General features: G+C 39.5%; 1 protein-coding gene across 1 annotated transcript in view; it reads right to left on the bottom strand.

Annotated features, from left to right (window-relative positions):
- The window catches only part of NTF3 (neurotrophin 3), a 47,350-nt gene extending 24,308 nt beyond the window's left edge, over positions 1-23,042 (bottom strand). Inside the window, exon 1 of the mRNA XM_062615544.1 lies at positions 22,682-23,042. Coding sequence (XP_062471528.1) covers positions 22,682-22,699 — 18 coding nt within the window. The 5' untranslated portion in view covers positions 22,700-23,042. The remainder of the gene's footprint in view (positions 1-22,681) is intronic.
- Between the last annotated feature and the right edge of the window lie 2,836 nt (positions 23,043-25,878).

Below are 25,878 nucleotides of genomic sequence, written 5' to 3'. Positions count from 1 at the left end.
TATTTTTCATAAGAAATAATTATAAGAGGGTAGGTGAAATACACAGTGATCCTATTGTCTTGTATCAGTTCTGTGATCCAACTGAGTTTGCACCTTCTAAAGTGATTCCATCTTACAGTTGAAGGCTGCATTATCTGGGAAGGCTGCAACCAAGTGACTGTAGAAGTTTCTATCAAAGTTGGAAAATCTTCTCATCCAGGTTTTTCTTTTTTTACATTGCCTTCATTTGACTCCAGTTGGCATGCCAAGAGATTACAAGCATCGAGTTTCACCTCACAAATTATAATAGCCATAAGGACTGTATTTAAGGAAGTGACTCCCACCTCAACAGAATGGGACTGCTTTTACTATATTATTATGATAATCAACAATTAAGTTGGCATTTGCCAGTCACAGCCACAGATGTCTTCTTTGAAGTGTGGGAGAAACAGCACTAATGTCAAATACCACAGTGTGGGATACCAGTTGGCATACACCACCAGCTTGAGAAAATTGAGCATTTGGCCGTGCTCCTCGAAGATACTGTGATTGAAGTGACATAAATATATAATTAGGAGAATCCATACATCAACAAGAGCTGCACTCATTTTATTGTAAAAGCAGTGGGAAAAATCACAGCATTTTCATTGTTCTTCACCTCTTCTACCATGGAGGTATCTGGGACAAACACATATCTGACTCTGAATTGAAGAAGGCTTCTGAGAGGCTCTTCTTTAGCTATGATCCCTACATGTACAATAAGCAGAGCCTCCACAGCAATGAACTGCCTTTAAATCACTTTCTAGTAGTAGTGTTCATATTTGGCTAGTGTATGTCTTGCTGAGTTCCAGTACAGTAAGTTCAATGGGCTTGGAGCTGAACTGCAGTACAGCCATTAATCAAAACCTCTATAAAATTGAGTTCCAGGAATTTATAAATACATAATACAAATATGAGCTGTGGGATTTTTTCTGTAAACACTCCATCTCAGCAATGCTTCATGTCTCCCCAAGCACCGTAACTTCACCAGCCAGCATAGCTTGATTTCTATCTGCTTTGACAGTATTGTCTTGCTTTATATGCCTGCTTTTCAGTTTACAGCCATTATGAAGGGTAGAGAGGAAGAAAACTGTCACCACCAAAAAAGACTACCTAGTTTTTTCCATTAGATAAGCAGGCCATGACCCCATAGGTCTCTGATCAACTGCTTGTGTTATTTCTGGAATAAGGTGGACAGGACTGGATCCTGCCCATATGCCAGCAGCTTTGTCATGAAACACCAGTTCAGTACAACTCCAAAGTCCACCAAAGTCCACCAGGAACTGAGTCCTGAGGAATCTTTCCATTAACTTCATTGGGGTTGATCTATAGAATCATACTGTTTTCACTGTAAGAGTGGGAAGAAAAGACTGATTACTTTTGCTTTGCTTTGCTTTCTCTGAAGAAATGTTTTCTCTGTTTATGCTTTACTTTTATATGAAAACTCCCTTTCATCTCGTTCACTGTTATTCTGCATTAAAAAAAAAAAAACAACCAAAGAACTAAACCAAAATGAAATACAAATGCAAAAAAATTTTTAGCTGTCATAGAAGGAATTCTGGAAAGTGTTTCTGTTGGTTCCATCTCCTACTGAGACCACTTGACCCAACCGTCAGAAAAGCTGCTATGTGATTATTTTGGACAAACCTGAAAATGGACATCACTTCCTTTGCCTTCCAGGAGTGACCTGCAAAGGACTTTTCCAGTGAATTATTTTGCTTTCGTGTACTCTGCAATGCTTTGTTTTGCCTTGACTTGGGCCAGACTACACTATGATGGCATGAGCACATGTTAGTCTCTGACTTGAAAAGTCTTGTAAAGTGGAGAGACTGAAGTATTTTTGTAGGTGTTTGTTTTTTTTTATTTTTTACTTTTAGTTTGGCATGACAGCACAGCTCAGTAATTCATAAAGCACTAAAGAAATTCACTATAGCTTGAGTAAATGGAAGTAACGTAATTTTTTCATATTTAAGTAGTGATGCAGAACATAATACTGCATATGCAGTATAACAGGCTCCCAGCCCTAGCATTTGGACTTCATTTTAAACTTATAAATCATATGCTAAGTATAGTGCTTGTTTGCGTCTGTTAAATATTTCCTTCTCGTTTGTTCTTATCAACATCCAGTAATGATATATACATATGTCATGCAAGACAGTAAATATGCAGAAGTTCCAAGGAAAAGTTCAGTGCCATATCTCTGCTGATTAATGTGTAAATTTTAGAAACTAGTGTAAGAGCTAGAACAGCGATAACCTCTAGCATAGTCTGGAGGAATGAATACAGCAGATAATTGTGTTCCTATGGAAAGTGCCACAGAGAAAATTATGCCACCCAGGTTTCATTTCAAAGACTCCAGACAACTATGTATGTTCCTTAGTCCTGTTCATTCCCAGGTGTATTTCACTCAGTCTAGGAGGCAGGAAATTGCATTTTCATCTTTATTCTACCACCAGCTGCAAGCTAAATCCAGACTTGAAGACTGTAGCAACAAGTCCATTAAGTACAGGAATCTCCTGCCACTGTGCTTGTCAGTCATTTTAACTCTGTGCCTCTGCTTTCAACAGCTGTACCATATGGGTGAGAAGCCTTACCTACATGACGCAACTGTGACAATTAGTAGGGGAGGCTTTGCGCAGTGCTGTTGGGACTAATATTACCGAAGCATTAAGAAATGGAGAAGATGACGATGCTGTACATTATAATTGAGAATAAGAGATCATAAGATGCAGAAAAAGATTTTAATGACAGGTCCAGCAAACTTATATTATCTTTCCAGCCAAATCTTGTTACTAATACAACCTGGTTACAGACTAAGACCTGTACTATGTGGTTTCTAAGGGACTGTTTCATGAGGAAAAAAAAAGATATGAACCAGGAAAACATGATAAACCTTATAGATATTTCCAGAAGCCTCTCAACACAGGACAATGTGTTTAACATTTTTAGACACAAAGGTTTAATAAAGACCTTTTGCCTTGTAAGTGTCACAGGGAGCTAAGGACTTATCTGCTCACCCACTGGTCTGTATTTCCATTTGACATGCCCAAAAGAATTTTATTTAGCCTCCAATGAGGCACATTGCTCTAGAAGGGCATGGGTCTTTGATAAACTAGGGCAAGATTTGTATGGAGCAGCCTGTATCTAATCTTCTTGACTTATGGTTCAATGGCATATGTTTATGGCATTGACAAGGTATTTTACATGAGAGAAGTTATAATTCATGTATTCAGATCTTGCCACACAGGTTTGTCCCACTTATGATGAGCTCAAATTGCCAGAATGGATTTTTGACCCTCTTAAATGACAACGAAGCAAGATCTACACTGCTTGGCTGAAGGATCAGGCAGGTACAGGATGTCCTTCTAAGAGCTATAGATGCTATAGTACAGCAACAGATGATTGCTTAGAAAACATGTACAGTTTTCATAATTGGAAGCTACTGAGAACAGGATAGATAAATATTTATTTACAGGAAAGAGTCTGTAAGCAAGCGAATGGCAATCTCTTTATGTCTATTCATGAGTCTGTGTGATTTTCCTGATTTAATCTTTTTCTTTTTGAGAACTCTAGGGCTGCTGCAAGAGGAGAGGAAAGTGTGTCTCATGTTGCAGAATTTATGTTTAATAGATGACACAATTTCCACAGAGATTCTGTGACATGTTATTTTAAGTTATGCACAAATGTCTATTTCTGCATTCTGTCTTTGTAAAATCAGTAGGAAGCAAAAAATAATACATGCTAAAAAAAAACCTAAAAACCAAAGCAAACAGTGTAAGTGTGCTGAATTTCCTAAGCTATAGAAAATTAAAACAGAATCTTAGGACGCATTAGGTTACATGGTCTACTGATCTGCCACGTTAATATTACAATACATGCCTGTGTGCATGTGTTTATTGAGACAAGGCTACTAAGACTGTGAAGGAATGCCCCTGTGTTTCCCTTGCAGGTATTATTCTTAAGATAAAGGTAAGTAGGAGGCAAGGAAAGATATGTCCATGGTGTATAGCACTAAGTGGACACTGTACTATAGTGTGATCTGGCAAGGCTGGGCGGAAATAGTTCAGCATTTACATGTTTATGCATCATTGTGTAAGAAAAGCCCGAGATACCATACTGATTCTGTACTCATGCTGTGTGTGGGCAGAAATCCAGGTTTACCAGCCTGACAGAGAAAAGATTTAGCCCTGAATCTATCTTACAAAAATAGTATTGCGATCTGATAAACAAATATGTAATGATGGTTTCAGAGCTTTCATGAATAATTTTATGCAATTGTGTATAATTACAATTATAAAAAATGTCCTCTGTTTACATGGCACCTCAGTAAATCTGCTGAAGTTTCTGTAGCCTCTATACATACAGCATCATGAAATGCAAATACTTGTGTCTTGCTAAACAGCCACTAACAGACATACTGTGAAAGACAGGGTGTGGAAGGAGACTTTGGCCAAGAAGATCATAGCCTGGGCTTATAAGGAAGAGTGTAGCATCTTTTATGTCTGTGTGAGATATGGTTACATGATTACATCATAAGAACAACAGAAGTCAAGAAAGAATTCCATATTACAAAATTACACACTACTACAAAATTAATAGCAACCATGTCTTGAAAGAAAAGTAAAACCGGGATGAGCATTAACCACTTTTTAACAATAGTCATGGGTAACAATACTTACTGTAAGTATCCCATCCTTGCAGAAAACTAGCTAGCCCTCTTATAGAAGTCTAGCACATAGCAGGTGTTGAAAATGGAAATGCAATTTCCCATCTAGGCAGACATCCAATATTTATGAGCCAAGTCTGTGGAAATAGCAAACTGCCAATAGGGACAGAATAATTTAGTGGAAAATTGAGTAAGTTTTCCACTTGAAGAAAAACTGCCATTTACCTTGTGTCCGATCATACTCCTTCAAGTGTCTGAATGCTGAAGCAGTCATACAAGATAGATACTAACACAAAGACTTAGGTATCCTCACAGTTTGATCTGTCAGAGTCAAGTGAAGCATAGATGGGAAAAAGCCAAAAAAAACCTACAGATGCCTGAAAGCGGAAACAGCCTGCTGACTTGCACCAACAACTCTAATACCTAGGCAGTGCTTTGGTACTGGATTAAATGTAGTCCAGTGTTTGACAATGTCATAACCTCGATGTTAATGCTTTGAAATTTCCTCCATGTTGGGTGGAAATCTTTCATGAGCAGCAGATGCTGTTCTGAGATTTGCGGAGCATAGGAATGCGACCTTTGCACTTTTGGGCCGAAGCTGTAACCAGAACTACAGAACTAAGAATGGCTTTGGAGAACCAGCTCTTGAACACATCGCCTGGCCAGGCAAAAGCTGGACACTTGGATTTGCTCTGCAGCTTTAAGGGGAAGAATTGATAATTGCCAGACAGAGGGATCTGTGCCTGTCAACACTCCTAATTCGAAAGTCAACTCCCAAATTTGCTTGAGAATTTCCTGTCTCCTTCTGATAAGGCTCCTGTCTCATTTTGGCAGACTACATATATCGAATTGCCAAACTATGCATAACAAGCTATGTTTCAGGGTATTTGCACAAATTTGGATACTGCTGGCACCATCACACATGGCACAACTATTACTGTACCAAATCAGAAAATTAAGGTGTGGAGAACTGAGTATGTCCAAAAAAGGAATATATTCAATGAATTTCCCTTTTTCCTCTGTCTGAAACTCACTCTGTTAGAAGACTAGTAAGGAGGGTGGGCTCAGGCTAAGCTCTCAGTATAACAGAACAGAGTGATCAGTGTGGTGGATGTGCCCATTGCTGGCTCCATGTAAGGGGTGAGTTTCAGCCTTTGAGAACCGGTTTTAAGTGGATTATGACACCCCTGCCCCCACCCCAGTGCATTTGTTCTTCATGCAGGCATGCCAAATAACCTCCACTAAGTGACTGCTTTTTTTGAGCTGGGACTCACTCATGGACAATTTTCTGTAAGCGCTTGGTCAGAGTCACAGCAAGACACTTTGGAGCCTGTTTTGTCAACCCTTCACCCTCCCTTCCCTCATCTTTGGGTTCCTCCCAGCTGCTGCCAGCAGACTTCTGCATCTCCAGAGGTCTGCGGGCTCTCCTTTTGGAGGTCAACAGCTCTAGTATGCAACCCTTTTGGTGCTTCTCTGAAGTGACAACGCTCCTGACTCTATCCCTTGCTTTGGCTGTACATATACTGCTTAAATGTCAAGCTGTGCCACTAGATGTATCATTTGTGTATGGAAATGGTTTGTCCCAGCTTCTCCAACAGGCACTCCACTTTCAAAAGGTCCCCATGCAGATACTGTTTTTTATAAATTTACAGTAACTGCTCTGGGCTCAAAGTCCAAAATTCCTGTAAAAGTGAATTAAGTTGAAGGAATGATTCTGGAAAGAAAGCCAAACAGAAATACTGAACACTGGCAAAACAATTTTGTTAGGCATTTATTTTTCTGTTCAAGAAAAAATATTTCTGTTCTCTCAGACTGTACTTGTTTTTTGTTTTTGTGGGGTTTTCTGTTTGTTTTTGTTTGTTTGGGGTTTGTTTTTGTTTGTTTGTTTTTGTTTTTGTTTTATGTAGATGCATCATCTATAAGCCGAAACTACACAGGTCAATATAAATGGTACGTTTATATCAAGAAAGCAAGAAGTGTCATACCAATGAGTTCACAAAAAATATCTTTGTAGAGCTTTAGAGATGGAGGCCAAAAAGAAACAAGAATGAATGACTGAAAGACTGAGTGAATGACAGAAGGCTATGCTAGGTTTTAGCAACGCCTTACTAATTACAGCTCATGAAATCTTTCTCACAGCACACATTCAAACTGGTTTGGATGCAAACGCGTTGGTGTGGATATGACATTGGCAGACCACTCATTGCCTGACAAATTCCTACCCCAAAACATTTGTAATGCAGGGGTTCAACATGAAAATATGCCTCCTGATGGTTTGATACTAGTAGGACTCAGGGATTTAAGAACACATGAGCAAGCTGTTCTAATTCTTTTCATAGAATCCAGATCTTCCTCTGTGGTGAGCATTGTCTATCAGCTGGTGTCTTCAATCCATGACTTGAAGACTCACACTCAGTTCTGTAGGATAGTTAGCTGGCATTTGTTTGACAGCTGAAGTCCTATGACAAGATCTCACACTACAGTATGATACAATGTGCACCTTCTCAGGTAGCACCTTTCTCTTTGGGATGCATACAATTGGGAAAATATACATACCCATGACCAGTGAGTAAGCTTCATTTTTCAGATGCACACCCTTCTACAGTCATGTAGAAGGATAAAGGAATAAAAGATAAAAGGATAAAAAGAATTTACCAACTTAAAGCTGTATTTTAGTGCAAGTCCCTGCTTCTTGAGGGTGAAAGAGCCTGGAAGCTTTGGTCACAGTTTTCTCCAATAGCATCATTAGGAACTCTTGGGGACTGGTGATCACTTTTGAACAGTTGTACTGGTCAGGAAGTCAGACAAGAACATTTTTTTTTCCAGTACCAAGATCCAGAGCAATACCCAGCACCACTATAAACCTTTTAATTCACTGGGTTTATAGAGGCACTAAATAACTGTACAAACTGGACTGTCAGCACTGAAGCTCTTGGTCTAGACTGTGACCAGGTGCTTCCAGTACTGTGATACACAATGAACAAAATTAAACAGAGGAACAGACTGACTTAGTTTGTGAACTAGTGATAAAGCCATCATAGATTTATTTTGGGGCAAGTAGCCATCAGAAAACAAAAAAGAATTGAGTTGGCTGCTTTTTCAGAATTTCCCAACACAGTCTGGACAGACCCCCAGCTGCTCCTAAATAATTTTTAAAAGTTATGGCTTGATCACAAAATAAACATAAAAATATTTAGTGGAACAGAAATATTCTTTCGAAACGTGTATTGTTTTACCTTGCAGCTCCCCCTGTGCACTCCCTCTGTGCCTTTTTTAGCCTGTTTTATTAAGGAAAAAAATTTGCACGATCACATTACCTGCTAATACCTCCCAGTAATTCGCAAGCTTATTTTAACCTAATCTACTAAAAGTGTAATATTCTCAAAAATACTAAGCTTTTATGAGTTTCCTTTCAATGCTAACTATTCCGTGATTCTAACTGGTGGAAGAGGACACTCAGGTTAGCGACTGTCTCACTCAAAGAGCAAAGTATTGCAAGCTAAGTAGCTTTTAGGCTACTCACCAGTATAGGCAGTGCTCCCAAATAGCAAAAGCACATATTGAAATCTGCCAAGCTAGTAGTCAGAGAACATGGAAAAGAGATAAAACACTGTGTAGGTGCTTACATGACAGGGAAATGAGAGCGCGAGAGTAGGAGGTAGCTGAGGTATTGCAGAACGAAAGGGAGTAAAACTCAGGGAAGGAGTACAAGCAGAAGACAAAATTCGTAAGATTTTTTTTTACAAGATTTTTTTTTTACAAGATTTATTTTTACAAAATTCATGTAACTGCCAACAAACAACTTGTTTGGTGTTAGTCATGGTTACCTGGAAAATAATTTATGCTAAACTCAAAACCAGGCACTCCGATAACATAATCAGTTTATGTGCACATGGACATGCTGGTAAAATCATAGCTTGCTTTAAATTCACAGTTTAGGCTTTATAATAAAGGTGGCTTATTTATTTATTATTTTATTTTGATTGTGGATAAATTAGTCTAAATCTGTAGTGAGGACAACCATTATCCTAAATTTGCATGAGCAATGACTTATAGGAGGGAACATAGAAAAGGGTCAGAGTTTCTAAAAGCCTTTGATGAAATGGAAGGCAAGTAAATAAAACAGTTAAATCACCATCTGATGGTGTTGACGGAGATGTAGTTTGCAAGTCTGATACAGCCATTCTTTTTCTGTCCCTCTAAACAATTTTGGCAAAAATGTATTTTAATCATTGAAAGATGGTTTCAATTTGTGTCTGTCCGAGACAGGGATGCAGAGATGCCTTTTCCCTTTTCTGTCTGAATTCTGCCTATCATGAGGGTGCAGTGAATTGTAAGCACTTGGTCAGAGTCATGTTTTCAGGAGAAAAAGATGAGCATATGTAGCTCCTGAAGAGCAGAAAGATGATGAGAAAATGGAGATGCCAAAGGTCATCAAAGAGCCTAACCTTTCCTGAAGTCAAGTAGAAGAGATTCAAACAAGAAATTATCTTCTTACAAAGATAAAGAATGTTATTGAGGAAGAACATGAGTGATAATATTATGTCTTTTATGCCTTGGAGGGTTGGTCCTAAGTCCTAGATTTGCTTTGTTCCATGGCATTAAGAGACAAGCAAAGCAGTTGTCAGACTGTGGTAAAGAAATTTTGAAAGGTATCAGAATCACAGAAAGAAAGCGGGAATGGGGACAAAACTTTTTTACGTAACATATTTGAGACTTCTTCAATCAAACAAGCAATTTCAGTGGAGCTTGTGGACCTTGTATGCTCAGATGGGGCACAAAGCTGTCAAGTAGGAAAAAAAAATATGCAAACTCTGGATGTTTAGAGAAAGAAAAAAAAAAAATAAAAGCTATGAAAATTTGCCAGGTTGTACAGCAGAAAGAAAACAAACTGCATGTTTTGGAGTGAAAGCAAGAGAAGGCCGCAGCTGACTCTTACCAAACCACAAACCCATACAAACATGCAGACACGGGAGAAAATTGAGGACTACAAGAAAAAACTTATGAAAGGCAATCACAGCCGATGTGTAAAAGGAGCATAAAGGATTGCATTATGCACTGAGAAAAGTACCAGTTTATGCAGCCCCAGCTTCTGGGAAGAATTATATTTGTAACTAAGTAACAAAATTGTTCTGCAAAAGATAGCAAAACAGGGCTGAGGGTATTTGCTAAGAAATTCAGTGTACATGCATTCTGCATGTTTGAAAAAGAAAAGCATTGGTTGTAACTGTTGAATAGCATTTTATATATATTAGATGGACATAAACTTGAATTCAAATTAAAACTTTCTGACTTTGCTCTTGTGCCCAACTTAAAACTTGAAATGATGGGAAAGAATCAAGGAATGTTATGGTATTATGTGATGGGGTTTTATTTGAAGGTTGTCCTTAAATTTAAGAGATACAGTAGTTTCGTTGTTTGTTTTTCAAGAGAAGTAATTACACACAAGTGGAAAACATGAGACAAAGATGCAACATGTTACTTCAAAGAAGTGTAGGGAGATAAAAACATAAACAAACAAAAAAAGCTTTAAAAAATGGAATTCACAGCACTGATGTTGGTGATTTCCCAGAACTTTCATCTAGGCCAGGCCTGGCACAGGTTGTTTATTTGAATTTTGCAGGATCTGTATTATCCCATTTGTATGCAGAAGTTATATTATTTTCTCAAATGTCCTTCACTGGAAATGTAGTTATAAGTTTAAAACTGAAGCATTGTGAGTTCTCATAACTGAAATTAAAATAAAAAGCCAAACAGAAAATCTGCTCAGACAAGGAACAGGACATATTCAGTCTCATTCTACGTACAGTTGTTGTACACACATATATATATGCAAACATATATACATAATTACGTGCATATATATATTACTTAGGCACATATGATTTCCAATATCTAAAGAAGAAAAGTCAGTGGACCTAACACCACCCAGAGACTGAACTGAATTATGACGGATTTTAGACTTCTGATTTCCCACTCAAAGATTGAAGGGTGCTATATTTCATTTGAAATTGTTCTAAGAACAAGGTCCATATTACCTATAAATAAATTCTAATTAGCATAATATCAGAAGATGATGACACAGCTAATGCACTTTAACTGGAATCCAGACGGCAGCGTTAAACGTAGTGTAGGAAAGACCAAGGCAGAAAATTCACTCTGATATAAAAGGTAAAACTATAAATTAATTTATTTTGTGCTTCTGTGTATAACTGTATAATATTCAAAATAGCTGAACAATTAGGTTGCAAAAAAAATAATGAAAAAATGGCTTTCCAAAATCATTTATCTTTCTTGTTATTTAGCCCTTGTTGAGACTAGGTTTTGATGTTGATAGCTGGCAAGGATGAGCTGGTGATGAAAAAACTTGACACCTGGCCCTTTTCATACTAATCTTTCAGTCTTTCCAGATGGCAGAGTTTACTTCTGTTCCCATCTGTTCCTTTTCAGTAAGAAAGAGGAAGGAAGAAATGAAATCACTAAAATATTTCATGGCTTTTAGAAGGATCTTTGAGATTCTTTTCAAGTCCTTTATTCTGGACCACCTTCCTGTGGAAGGCTGGTGATGGCACCTACAATTATTTACCTCAGATCAAAGGTAAAATGCTGGGTTTAATTTTTCAGATTTTCCTGAGATAATTCATCTGGATGAGGTTCATGGATGGAAAAAACTGAAACAGCCAGAGTCATCACATCAGCACATTCTTGTAAAAAAAGTAAAAAAAACAAGCCAGCAAGCAAACAAACAAGAGGGGTATCAGACTTGTGATTAGACAAGATGTGATGCCATCTATCAGTAGTCAGGTCAGAGCAGAACTTCAGGTGAAAATTTGTTAGTTCTGATTTACAAAACTGTTTATACGTTAAGAAAACTTCTTGTGCAGAAACAACTACTCCCATTTCCCTGGTTATTTGCAATAGTTTAACTGTTGAGTTCTCAGGTCTTGACTCTGGGCTAAGTTTTCACTGCCTCAAGATGAACTTATTCCCTGGGGGTCGATTAGGGTTCTTCCATGTAAGTGGGGTCAGAATTAGGCTTCTGTTAAGCTAGTTATCTCCAGAGCTAGCAACTGACTATGCAAGAAAATTCAGCAGGAGGATGATAGAAGCTGATGGATGGGAAAAGACAAAAAAAAAACAAAGTGAAATCCATCAATGGAAATCTGCCAGTTAATGAGGAAATAATTTTGGATGCTACTTTGTAATCTGTAAATTTCCATGTGTTAAAATTAATCTGGAGAAAATTCAGAATGCAATTAAGCACGTGGCTAGAGATATTTATGACTAAATATCAAAACAATCAATTTTATGGACCTGGCTAAGGAAGGCTATGGTAGCCATGTGTGCACACATTTGAATATCTTAAATAGCAAGAAGCTGTTCGTATCTTTCTCTTGCCAATGATTTGGCATATTTCCCTTAGAAGACCAAGAAGATTTCTGACTCCAGCCATCCTAAAAGAGCATGCTGACCTGAGGAAACTGGAAATAGGCTGTAGCTTAGTTCATGTGTCCCACAAAACAGTCTGAATGTGTGAGGAGCCTTAACGTGTTTTCAGGGACATGGCAGAGCAAGTGGCTATCTTCTGCATGGCATAGCCTGTGCTCACTATGCAGGCAGTTCAGGGTGCTGGCTCCTAAAGTGCTGTCTTTTCTGCTCCACCTGAGCCTCTTTACACATGTGAATGTCTTCACACTAATCTACGGAGTCTTTGAGCAACTTTTTCTGGAGAGCTTTGCAATGCCATCCAAACAGAAGTAAAGCTAGTTATCCTGATGTAGTTTTGCCAGTTTATTGTAGGATCAGGAGACCCTACTAGAGCAGGGTGCTGTATTGTGTAGGCATGCCAATTTGTATAAAATTACTTTCTGGATCTCTGTCCAGGTTGCTGCCAGCCTACAGACATACCTCAATTATCTTGGGAGATGCTGCTAAGCCTATCTCTTGAAAAAGAGATAGTGACAAAGAATAGATTATTTATTAAAATATTTCTGTTTTTTTTCAACAATGATACCTTTTATTTTCAGCTCTTTCTCAAAGAATGCCATGGTTAGAAAAAATCACTAGAATTTAACTCATAAAAAATAAAATTGAAAACAAGCCTCTACTCTAAAAAGAACTCTTGCCAGCTGTCCTACTGCCACTGAGGATTGTGCTGTTGTTAACAACTTTTACATGGAAAAGCACTCAATACTGTAGTAATGAGTGGCATTAAAGTTGGATGGGGGGTTTTATAAAGATTCTGACTTGACACAGTCACTTGATGAATTTAAAATTAGACATGACAAAGCCTTGAAGAATATGCTATCTGGCTCGTCGGGATCTTAGGACCACAGACCATGTTAGGAGCTATTACAGTGTAGTAGGAGACGGATTTTGTTTGGTTTAATTCTCCAGTTCTGAGGAATTCCACCTGACCCCCAAGCTCAGCAGCTTTCAGAGTCGCCTGCGAGGGGGCAGTATGAACCCTGTGTTGCTCCAGTTCAACAAACTTCACTGGCTTTATCTTTTCCTGGTCTGTGGATGGCTTGTGTCTCAAGCAGCTAACAGATGGGTCAACAAGGAGACAGGGTTTTGAGCAAGGGGGAAGCCTACCATGTTTTTAAACTTTGTTGTCCAGGGGGACTTAGTTGTAATTTAGTAGAACAAACAGAGGAATGGTTTATTTCTAGGGAACTGGCAAATTCCAGCAAATAAATGTATTTGCTACAATTTTTACAATCAAATACACCGCTCATCTAATAATATTCTCTTCCCCTCTCTGACTTCTTATGATTCAACATACTAAAATGCTTTGAATGTGCATCCATGGTTTTTAAAAAAACAAACACCAAGACTGAAATTTAAGAGTTGTTTATGGTCCCATTAATTTCAGGAGGATTGCCTGGGTGCAGCTGACGTCAGAATTTGGCCTGCAATCAGGTGCATTTCCACATTTGCTTAGGTGAGGATTCCTGCTTCTGTGTAAATCAGAAATAAATGCATTGAGTTCAGTGGAGGTGCTGGTGTCAAATTTATCATCAGAAACTGTCAGTAAAGGCACAATCTGAACCAGAGAAAAAATAAGATAAACAAATGAACTCACCAAAGACCAACTAAACTGATCAGATTTGCTTAATGCTGGTTCTGGGCATGGCAAACACTGAAAAGACACTAGCTTTTATTTCAAGGGAATAAAGCAAATGAGAACAAACTATGGGAAAAAAAAACAAAGCAAACAGGAAGACTTCTTAATAGAGAAAAGACAGAAGAAAAAAAAAAAGCAAGAAAATTCAGAATATTTCCTTGGACTTTAAAAACATATCTGTTTCCCCAAAATGCAAACTCTTCCAAGAGAGACCACTCCCTATCCTAGCAGATGTTAAAAACAGCTTTAGCCTCCCAAGGCAATATTTAACTCCATGAAGCTTTTGGTTTTTTTTGTTAAAAATAAACCCAAACAAACAAACAAACAAAAAAATGGCAAAACACAAACAAAACAACACCAAACCGCCAAATTCATCTTGTATTGGTAGACTGGTTTGCTTTTCTCAGAGCCTGTAGTTGCTACTTTTTCAATACAAAAGCAAAACATTGTTCTTGAGTGATTCAAATGCAACCTTTCAGCAGAAAGTTGGTCTCTGCCTAGATTGCTTCATGAATAGATTTTGTGCTAATAAGCTGATTCAACATTTTTTCTAGGTACACATAGATCCCATCCACAAGGAAAAAAATATTAAGGCAGTACTTCCTAAAGATGTTAGAATAATGTGAGATATTTGCCATCTCTCTGAAAAGGAATTGTCTGTTGGAAATCACACCTGCTACCGGAAGTAGCTGGACTATACTAGTCATTCTATACAGCCAATACATAGTCACTCAGGGGGCTGAATTTTAGCAACCTATCTTTTTAAACAAAGCAGGACCAGGATATGATGCAAAGCCTGATTCATGTGGCTGCTTTATGGGCAAGTGCCACACAGAAGTACTGAGAGGTGTACTTGGCAAATGTTGGTACTCACCACATAGGCCTGAGGAGAAAGCATGACTCCTCTTTAAAACAGATATTTGCAAAGTATAACTATTCATATTCTTACCTACAAGGCCAAGAATATTTAAAAGAATTCTAGTTTGTAGAACTTTCAGATCCTCATGGCATTGGATTAATTGTGCTTTTATTACTATCAATACTAAAACTTCCATTTGTTTCTGAAAAGAAGTGTCAACTCTGGTTTTGAGAATCCTGCTTTTTGTAGACCTTAAGGCCATTAGGTTCAAAAATATATTGGTAAGCAGTAACAAGGAAGGAAAGTTGCTTAAGATGTTGAGGGATCTAATTGGGAGAACATACAAATATCAATAAACACTGAAGAAAACCTGTCCTTTCAGGAAGACTTTTTTATGTTACAGAATTATCTGCATCATCCATTTGGAACTTTGATCAAGTAAAAGACTAAGGAAATTGTTTGAGAAATATGTGGAGGAAATAATTTTGTACTTATCACAGGAGCTCAAAAGAATGAACTGAACAAATATTTTCTTTTGATTGTACAAATCCAGGAAAGACCCCTAGCACATGAAATGACATATCCCTCTTAATGACCATGGTTTTATTACCTAATCCAGAGCAGGGCAAAGTCTAAGATGTGTCACTGGACTTTATTTTTGCTGTTACCTTGCAGCTACCTTGATTTTGTGGCTACTGCTTATATGCTAGGTGTAGGTAAGGAAGTGTGAGGAATGGTAAAGGACACACACAAACATTTCCACATTCTTCCAAAGCATTTGTTAAATATTTCTGCTATACTATTTGTATATAAGGAATCCTTTCTTTTTTTTTAACTCAGCTGACTATGTATTATGTTTTTTATTCCCCTAAGGCATTGGATTTGTCATTATCATTTAGCATTTCTGAAACTAAGCTCATCACAGATCACAGCATCTAGTGGTACTACAGGTTTACCTCAAACAGATCATACTGGGAAAACTGGTTAAATGTTTCTATCACATTTATAAAGTCTGTATTTAATAGTTAAAAGTCATAACATCTGATCTTGGTTTGGAGCAGAAACCAAATATTGCCCTAATCCTATCTCTCAAGGGGACAAAAGCTGCTTTCGTCTTGTGAGTGTGCTTGTCTACCTCCTGGCTGAGGCAGAAGGCACAGGAGAGGAGGCTAACTTATAACTTGTCTAACCACAGAGCTTTTCAGAAGCAGTTACTGTATTTAAATTTCACACTCACAACTGAATTCACTTTTGACTGTAGATGAGCCTTTAAACATTCATATAGAGTGCAACTTCCTTCTTCTGTAGCTCTCCAGTTAACTGCCAGTTACCTCTGACAATATTGATTTAGACTTCTGGCAAATGAGCATGAATTTTTGTAGGGCCATAGCCTAGAAATATATATTTCAAAGTTAACTAGATTAACACTTTCTCACATGCTAACTCAGCTAATATAAGATAAAACATGTAAAATCTATAGCAGGGACAAACCCAAAATAAAGGAATTTATTGCTGGAAAGTGTGAAAGAGCAGCTGAGAAAAAGAACATTTATTGCTGTGGTTCCATTATTGATAATACGCAGCTGAAACACAGAAAATCTTGGAGGAGTGCTGCAAATCTTACCCTATCAGTTGCAATACTCCATGAATGTTTTAATCTCCTCTGGTACAAGTTTGTAATAGATAACACAAAAGGAGCTTGTTCTATGGAATATGTGTATTTACATGGCTAGGCAGGCGGTAACTCCCTCTAAAGTACAGGCAGAGTGGCAATGACTCATGCATGCTGGTTTCCCGGCACTGCCTGGTGGAAAAGTGGAATTATCTCCTATCCTTTCCATGTGCATCGAAACGCAACCAACACGTTGACTTCTCTGAGCTCCAGATGACTACTGATGAACTTTGTTGCAACATGTACTGACACACAACCCTCCTCGACACACCACTGTCCTCATGCAAACATACCTTTATCATACATTCCCACAGAGGGCAATTTCAAACACAAACTTAGAAGCCAAATTGGGAAAGACCCTTTTGCGTGTGTGCAAAGAGGTGGAGAGGAGAGAGACATAGAGAAAAATAAGAGAGGGAGGAGTATATGATCTTGTTCTGATCTTTCCAAATCGTTGCTGCCCTGAAGGAAAGGGCCACCTTGCTTAGCTTGCTCACACAGCAAGGCGCTTGTATCACATGAAGGAAAGAAGGATAGTCTTAACTGTACTGGATACTTGGGTGTACTTTTCTTTTAATTCCTCAGGAAATGTAATGTTCCTTGAGGCTTTCTGCAGAGGAATCCCCTTCCCCTATGGACTTGAAGGTCATGATACAATCAGGAACATAGCTCTGTATATTTCCTCTAGAACACAACCTTGAAACTACTCCATACCCACCCTTACCACTTCTTCCTTCACATGCACTTCCCATCTGTCCCTCCAGAAAGCAACTTATCCCCATATCCCTCACCGACAGATGCTTGAACAGGGATGGTTGTCTCCCACACAGAAACAGCTGCCATCCACCTCTGTCATCCCTACCCACACACAGCTTCTTTCCACTGTCTGCTCCTAGTCACCATGAGGAGGCACACACGTGTTCCCGCACCAGCAAACATCTGCAGGGACACCCAGATGTTCCAGCAAACACATTTCTCTGGCTGTGCCATGGCTACAAAGGAGTCCAGGCAGGCAGTAATGCCCCATGTTCTTCTCACTCCAACAGAGCTTGATCACTCATACTTTGATCCACTTCCTGCCACAATCCAACACTAATTGTACCCATCAATCCATATCTCTTTTCCCAGACAGCTGGCAGGTCCATGCCACTATTTGCTTTTTATTTATTTTCTCAGCGGTTAGGTGGGGAGGAAGCCGAGTGGCCAGAGACCAGAGCATTACTGGTGCCAGTGGGCAGGGGAGGCTGGGGCCTGTTTTGAGCCCAGCTGCATCCCAGGGGCTGGGGCTGATTGTCTCCCCCTCATGGACAATCTCTTGATATCCCCCACCACCCACAACCCACCTGTGGGAAGTTCACTGCCACCACAGGAGAAAGGGGCTTTCCACTGACCACAGCCAGCTCCAAGCACCACCAGGAAATATTATTTTGCTGGGGAGCTTGAATTGGACTCCTTAGTGGGAAATAATCATATAAAGTATCACAACACAGACCATGGTTGTATTAACTGCCTACTAGCTAAGTATTTTACTGAGTACTTATTTTTTTTCTCTTTTTTTTTTTGGTGGGGATTGATCCATGGAATAAATCAGATTGGGATCCATGAACTTTTATGTGAGTGATGGTATGTAAAGTATGGGCCCAGAGGCTTCAGCCTTCAAGCCTAAAGGTTCAGTGTGATCAGACTGTCTTCTCCCACTGCAAGTCTCGCAGAATTGCTCACAATCTTCTTATTAGCTATAGATGTACACAAACATTTTCCTACCCAGTGTAGGACAGTGCTTAAAATGTCACCAAACCCCTAGGCAAGCCAGACAATTTGAAGATATTGGTAGAGCAGATTAGAAGAGCAGATGTCAATATATGTGATTGTTTTGAAGGGAAAGACATTCTCAGTGTTTCTCACACCCTTAATGTGTCCTATGCATTTAACCTTCAGCCAGCTGCACATTACTCCAGCACTGCTTCAAGCCATGCAGAAAGCTAGCTCTTTCTTGTTTCCTTTGATAGATATCTGTACTCCCTATGTGTACTTCTATCCTATGGTTGTTCATCCAACAGCCCTGGTAACTGGCCCTACAGAAATATCTCTGCCATTTTGCACCTGCAGTAGTATAGTGAAGTTTGAAGGCATGAAAATAAGACTCATTGATATGCCTCCAAACGAAGCTGGTATAAATATTTTAGTTAGACATCCTGGGGTTTTGTTCAGGATTATTCAGTCATTCTTTAGAAAAAAGTCTGTAAAATCTCTAAAGGAGAGCCTGCCTGCTGCACACATCACAAAGAAGGGAAGCACATCGAGGGCACGTTTAGTCCTATTGCTACCCACGCACCAAACCATTTTCTCAGTTAGTCATCTTTCCCTACCCTCCTTCTCAATGCAAACATTGCTTCTTAGTCCTCACGAAACTCACCTCTGTTTTGTGTCTTACATAACTCATTTCAACACGGAGAGTTGTGCCACAAATGCAGTGGACACGTGATTCTCCTGCTGGCCTCCCGTAGCCATCTTCATGGGTGCATTTTTGTAACTTCCACACAGACATATGTCCCTTATGGCAATCTGGGACTCTTACTTTCCCCTCAAGGATTTCAGCTTCTTCCTGCAGACCCACTGGATCATTATCATCACATGCCTGCCTCTACAACTCTGCCAGTCACATAAGCACAACACTCACTGAACAAATCTGTCCAGCCAGCACACAAACCCAGCAGCTATTGTCACTGACTACATGCATTTACCTGTGTCCCCTACTTGCTCTCCCTTACACTTAACTCCCAACCTGCTCTTATGCTGCTATGCATACATGTACAGACCCTTGCACACTTAGGCAGCCTCCCTTAAATTAAGAGGCAGATAACTACAGATGGCTTAAGCCGTCATAAACTTTTTCTCACTCCTCATCACTCTTCCCTCCCCCATGAGCTGTTTCCCTTCTCCCAGGCCCCACACCCAGGTCTGCAATCCTTTCCTCTACTTCCCTCATTTACTTAGAGCATGCTTCATGCACAAATCTCCCTTATCAGGCACAGCTTTTCACTCCTTTCACCTTCCCTTCCACAGCCCTTACAAGCAGGCACAAACTAGCAGGTACTTTCCTTGCTTACACACTATTATGTGACAACCTACACTAAGTTTCTCACCCCTTGTAACATGAACTGTCATTCCCATTCACTTCCACTTCATGCCCTACAGCTCCTAACTCCCCTTACCTCTCCGCACACTTCACACTTTACTTTTGACCTTAGTACAGCCATGTGGCTTATAGGGCCCTCCAGGTAGTTATCCCTCCCATTCCTTCTCTTCTCACCCTTTATATCTCTAGTCATTTCTCCGCTAACACATTTATTCCATTCCCTCTTGCTGCTTCACTTAGTCAGTACCTACCACAGAGATATAAGCACATTTCTTACACCTCTCTTAACAGAAAATCACTCCTTTTTGTTTGTGTATGCATTCTCCTCCTCCTACACCCCTCACATTATTCCTTACTTTACATTATTTTCCTCAACTGCTTCCCCTATAACATATTACCAGTTCTTCTCATGTTATCTCAACTACCTGGCAAAGAGGCATCCTCTGTTTCTGCTGGCCAAGGCACTCCTGCATATTTGCATTATTTTCTCTGTTTACCTATGAAGAAATAAACCCCTAAATTTCCTCTCATCCTGTGCTGTCTTGCTTATACCTCCTTTGGATGCCGAGGCATCTTTACAGAAAACCTAACTCTTAATTTCATTCTTATGCCTCCTACATTCCTGATTTTTTCCCCATTCTCATGCTTCTCAAGACCTGCTACATCTTTATATTCCTGTCACAGTTTACCCTGCCCCCGTGGTTTCTACTATCTTGCATTTCCTCACAGCACCTTCACATGGCTTTTTCCTCAGTTCTGTCTCTGTCTTGCAACCAGGCAGCACACTCCAGCAGGCTTCCAACCTCCTCTGAAATTTCTCTAAGCAACTACCCCTTTACATACCCTTATAGGTCCCTATACCCTTTCCCATCACCACACCCTATCTCCATCCAGCTCAGCTTTTTCCTCTGCATTCCTCTTTTCAGCATGTGTTTCTATCACCATGCAAGCCTTGCTTTTCATACTCTTCACACCTTCCTTGCAAATACATCCTCATAGCTATTTCTTGGCAGAATCAAAGGTGTCTCCTTTAGATGCCCCCCACAAGCATCATGTAGCTGATTATTTTCCATACCTTTCTTCAAATAGACAATAGTTCACATTTTTCTTCCTCCTCCAAACATCCTTTGTGCCCTGTGCTTTCACCTTTCTCCCTCCACTGCCACTCCATATCCTGCCTCCCCCTTGCACACCCTAGCATCTTTGTATATCCCTTTCATATCATCATGCAGCCTCCAGTCTGCACCTTTTCCCATCCCTTTCAAGTGTTACTTCCCCTTCTGAGATCCTAAACTTTTTTCCACCCACAAAGATCCTCTTTTTCCAGTTGACCTGCAGCAGTTCCCCTTTTTAGCTGACCACCTTTGTATGGCTCATCTGTCCTAATTAACCCAATACACAATACTCAATACATAGCAGTTTATTTTCAGTACATAACACTTTCCCCCCAGACTCCTTATATCTGTATTTCTAGTAGCATTTAGTTCTTCTTTCCATGGTGAAAAAGACAAAAAAAAAGAAATCCTAAACCTATGTGTATTGCATGTCCCAAATTATAGCACCCTTCTACACAAAAGCACTCCCCTTCTGGCTCTCTGGTACATCCTCTTTTCTCTGCATATTTTATGTCTACCACCTGCAATCACATCTAGTTTTTCTCCCCTCTCTATGCTCACACACAGAGCTCCTGGTACTGACACGTGTATCTAAGACCAATCTTTTTACTACTAGCAGCTGGAACCATGCTGAACTCTCTCCTGTTCTCTACTGCTTTTGTTTGCCTTGCCACAAAGTGATTTTTTTCTCTTTTTATTATTAGTTTTTCTTTTTCGCTACATCTCATTTATAGGTGTTTCTTAAGCCTCTCCTCCACTTACAGGTTTGCACAGATCAGGTATATCTCTGTGCCCAAGAATGTCTCTCCTATTTGTCTGAGTATTTTCCTGAAGGCGCAATGTAAAAGCAAACTTTACATACCATTTGCACTCTTCGTGCAACAAATCACATGTGCCTAAGAGCAAAGAGTGCTTTCTGAAAGGCTGTAGCTTGTAACACTTGACTGGACCATATAGCATGCATCCCTGTCTATTTAAAATTGGGGGGAGGGAAGCAACCCCTCTCACACACACAGAGTCATCTCTAAATAACTGGTTTTGCAATATAGGAACCAGAGAATGTGCACATAGCAGCCCTATTCAATCCAAAATATCCATCTCTCCGGATACTGCATATTTATAGTTCAAGAGATAGGACCAACACAGAGCTTTGCCATTTATTTTAATGAAGGATTAAGAACTGATCAGAAAGCTATCTAAACCATTCAAGGACTTTTCCCCCTCTTGCTAATAGCAGTTTGGTGTCTCCATAAGGACTCGCCAGTAACTGACGCTTTAAGCTGCATTTCAGCTGTTTAGATGAGAAACAGCTTTCTATTTTGCTCTCTATATGTGCGTTTATGTTGATTAGTTGTGTGCTCCATTCCTAGAAGGAAATTGCAGCGTAAGAATAGTTTTCCTGCCATCCTAGCACAGAGTGAGTGTATCTTTTTCACCTAGACACAGATGTGCAGGCAATCCTTTGATCTCCAGTTTCTCCCAGAGAATTTAATGTTTGGGTTTGAGGAGAATGGGGATTAATTCAAAGGTCATTAATAGGGTTTCCAGTGTCTGGCACAAACAAAAAAGAAAGCTCCGGTGAAGTTATTTACCTGAGACAGGCAAGGTCTAGAAATTCGGAATTTTGACTTTGCTTGTCATGGGCTCTAACTTTCCCTTAGGGCAAGCATGCTACATGTGCTGAGGCTGATCCTTGCAATCCACGATCAAGATTTCCAACCCCTTTTGTTATACCTGCAGTTGCTGGTTTCCCTCTTAAAATAAAACCAAGAGTCTCCTTTGCTTTTGCCTCTTAAATCAGATTCCTTTCACACCTCATATTTCTTCTCTGCTGTTTTCTTGCCAGGGACCCGAACAACTGTGTGCAGAGCAGGAGGAAAGAGGAACCTCAGGACTAAAGCAAGCTATAGGGCAAGTAGGGGTGGGGGAAGGAGGAGGCATAATGGGAAAGGCAACATTTGGGACAGATCTACTGCTTACAAGAACCCCCCTCTTCCCCATTATACTTCTTTAAAGGACCCCTCTCCCCCCCCTCCCCTCCCCGCCCTCTTAGGACCCTATTAGAAAACGTCAAATTTCCCTTACCGTGGTAGGAGTAACCATGGCATCCGTGTGAATGTTTCCAGAAAAGTCGACATGAAGAGAAAGGTGGATGTAAATATGTTCATTCAAAGTCCCAAAGTTGGTCTGCTTGGGTTGTGCAGAGTTGCTCTATGGGAGAGGAGCCTTAAACTCTGAGTCCCGTGAACATAATCTGCTCGATTATAACAAACCAGCTCAGCCAGATGGCTCTGTGCTTTGCAGATTAACCCCTTTATTGCCATGCTCTGCTTTCCTTACCTACCATTTATAATAACCTTGTCTGGTTGTGGAATTTCAGAGAATAAGGCATTTTTTTGAAAATGACATAACTGTCATAAAGGTAATATTTTCCCCTGCGTGCTCTAAAAAACCATCACGTGCCTATTTTTTTTTTTAATTAAATCGACGGTTTTATTCCTCTTCCTGGCAAAACCTTTTCATATTATTAAGAACAGCATTAGCACCGGGGAACATTTTAGAGAATTCTTTTGTTAAATCATAACCATCTCTTCCAGACTGCGATTCTCAGAAGACAAGGATTTTATTGCAGGAATGTCTCTGTGTTTGCACTCTAATGGACCATCGAGTCTCCCCACCCTTCCCCCCCTACTCTCTCTGTCTCCCGCATGCACACTCACACACATGCACACGCACACCCTTTGGTCAAACTGCCAGCATGTGTTGCTATTCTTACACATATTCAGAAGTCATTATAGGACATGTAAAACAGGTGAAACAGAGACACAGAACCAGAATGCCATAAGCTTCTGCTCTCTCCCTCTGGCTCTTTTTTTTAAAAACTTTTTCTTTTTAATTACTAAAAAATCTGAGACAAGTTTATTTTTTTGCTCAGCATTTCTGTCAATCATGTCTCCCCCCCCATGAAGCAAAATAAGTGTTGGGAAAAATATCCACTGTTAAGAACAGACCTTACGATGGAGTTGTTTCCAGATATTCCTCCTGTTTCGATTTGCAGATTAGTCCATTAAATAAAAGATGGTGAATGCCAGAAACATGGAAACTTCATCAGCAACCAGCAGCGACTGGTTTCCCAACTTTTTATTTAGAGTGATCGCTTACAGAGATGGCTGATAAATTTAGCTGCATGCCTCTAAGTCTCCCTCTAAATTTACATGCTTAAGTCATCTTTCTTTTCTATTTGATTCAAGCATAATCGAGCAAGTCATAAGAACGTGTTCATATAAGATACAATACAGCACTCCAAAACTCCAAATCTTAAGAGTCACCAGAATGTTTCCTTAAGAACATTTCCTTGAGTAGCTCATGAAGTTTTTTCTTTTGTTATTTAACCAAGGAATCTTTACTCTTTGCTCTCCCTGTAAGGATGATCAGCCCTCTCATGCTGTCAAAGTGTTGTACCATCTTCTTTGAGACATTTTAATCCACCTAGATAGTTATCACAGTTTTATTGGAATATTTTCCACTGCAGATTAAAATACGGTCGGTGTCATTTGTTGTGATTGTCCTTTATATGACTTTTTTTCCAACCATAAAATAATCTTATTTAGGGAGCTCTGAACTGTACAAATTGTATGTCTCATTCATCTCTGAGACACTTATTCCCTCCAACTGGCCAAATGGAGAATGAAAGAGTCATCTTCCACTATTGACTTCTAAGAACTCTGTACTAAAACTTGCTGCTTTGCCAATCAAAAAAAGCACTGAAACCTGAATAACTCTAGAACCTTATTGTCTTCAATCATTTGGCTGAATGCTGCTTCTGTCCTTTTTGGAGCTTTTTCAGCTCAGAGGAGAGAATCGGAATCAAATCCCATTCTCTTCCATCCAATGCCCCCCCCCAGCACTGTAGTCAGATCTGAGAAATGCCTAAAGTGTGCCACAGGTTTTAGTCTCCTGAAGTGGACAAACAGTGCCAGGAACGGAAAACTTTCCTGTGGCTAGTGAATATTCCTCCAGAAGAAGGCAAAGGGTTAAGCATCTGAAGGCAGCCCTAGCCCAGGAACTTTGCATTTGCAGCTAGGCCAGTAAAACAAGAAGGAAAATAAGTAGGCTACAAGCAAATATCGTAGGCAGAGGGGCTGCCTACCTCTGATGGGAAGCAAATCTATCAGGGCCAGGCAGTTTGTACAAGTTGAAGGGTTTTGCCCTGTACTTGTGTCTGAGCCTGACTTGTAATTTGAGATGTGACACCTTAATCTTGCCAAATATGTCTGCACTGTAAAAAGCATTGTAGACAAGGTGTTTTTGCAGCTACTCAAAAGGGAGATATGTTTGGTCCTTGCAGTTTTCCAGCCTTTCCTCTAAAGATATTTCTGTTGTTCTGAAGCTGTTTGCTTTTCCTAGATATTTTTGTGTCTCTGTTATTCTGTGGCTGGTAGGTTTTATTTCTAATGTTAAACCTTAGTGCAAATGGAATCTTTTTTTTTTTTAGCACTTTAAATATGTTTCTGAATTTTTGATGAGAAACAATAGAGCTCCCAAATGGTCACCTTATTTTATGAGTCAGTCTTGGATCTGACATTTTGACATGACAAAAAAGCATTTATTTTGAATAAGTCTCTGTTCTGTCCTGAACAATTTGAAATACTGCTCAAAGCATACTATAAAAAAATCATCTTTAAATTCTGGAGACTTTGATTGGAATAATTAGACATTGATCTGATTAATCTGGCACTTTGTTCTGACTTCAATATGTGTAACATTTTATCTATTTTGAAGATGTGTATTTTTCTCTACATATTAACAAATACAACTGTCATTGCTTTTGATATTAAAAATGGAATATTTATAGAGAAGAAATGCATGTGACTATGTAAATGGAGGAAAACTTAGTTGGGTTTAATGCATGCCTTGGGTCATTATAAAAGGAGCTGGTTTTCCCCATTAACCGTTAGCTTTTGCAACAGCACCACTTTGTGGTTGAAGTCCCAAATACATAATGGAATGGTGAATGTTTGTGAGGACACCACATGTGCTTCAGGAAGTTTGTGCTGTCCTATGATGGTTTTGATATGCATGGACTAACACGCTTACCTGCGATGGAAGTATGTTCCAGCCCTATGGTCCTCCAATTATGAGATGGTAGATTTGAAGCAAAGACAAACAAGAAGTGGAAGCAGAATATTACCTCTGAACATTTTTGTCTAAGCTTTTCAATACATGAAATTGTTCACATTTCAGATGTCAAAACAACTTCTGTTCAGGTTTCCAGAACCTAA

This window comes from Pezoporus occidentalis, unplaced genomic scaffold (assembly GCF_034315485.1).
Source record: "Pezoporus occidentalis ecotype Australia unplaced genomic scaffold, CSIRO_AGI_Poc_V1 ctg182, whole genome shotgun sequence".
Classification (NCBI taxonomy): domain Eukaryota; kingdom Metazoa; phylum Chordata; class Aves; order Psittaciformes; family Psittacidae; genus Pezoporus; species Pezoporus occidentalis.
This window is presented reverse-complemented; position numbering and strand designations above follow the sequence as displayed.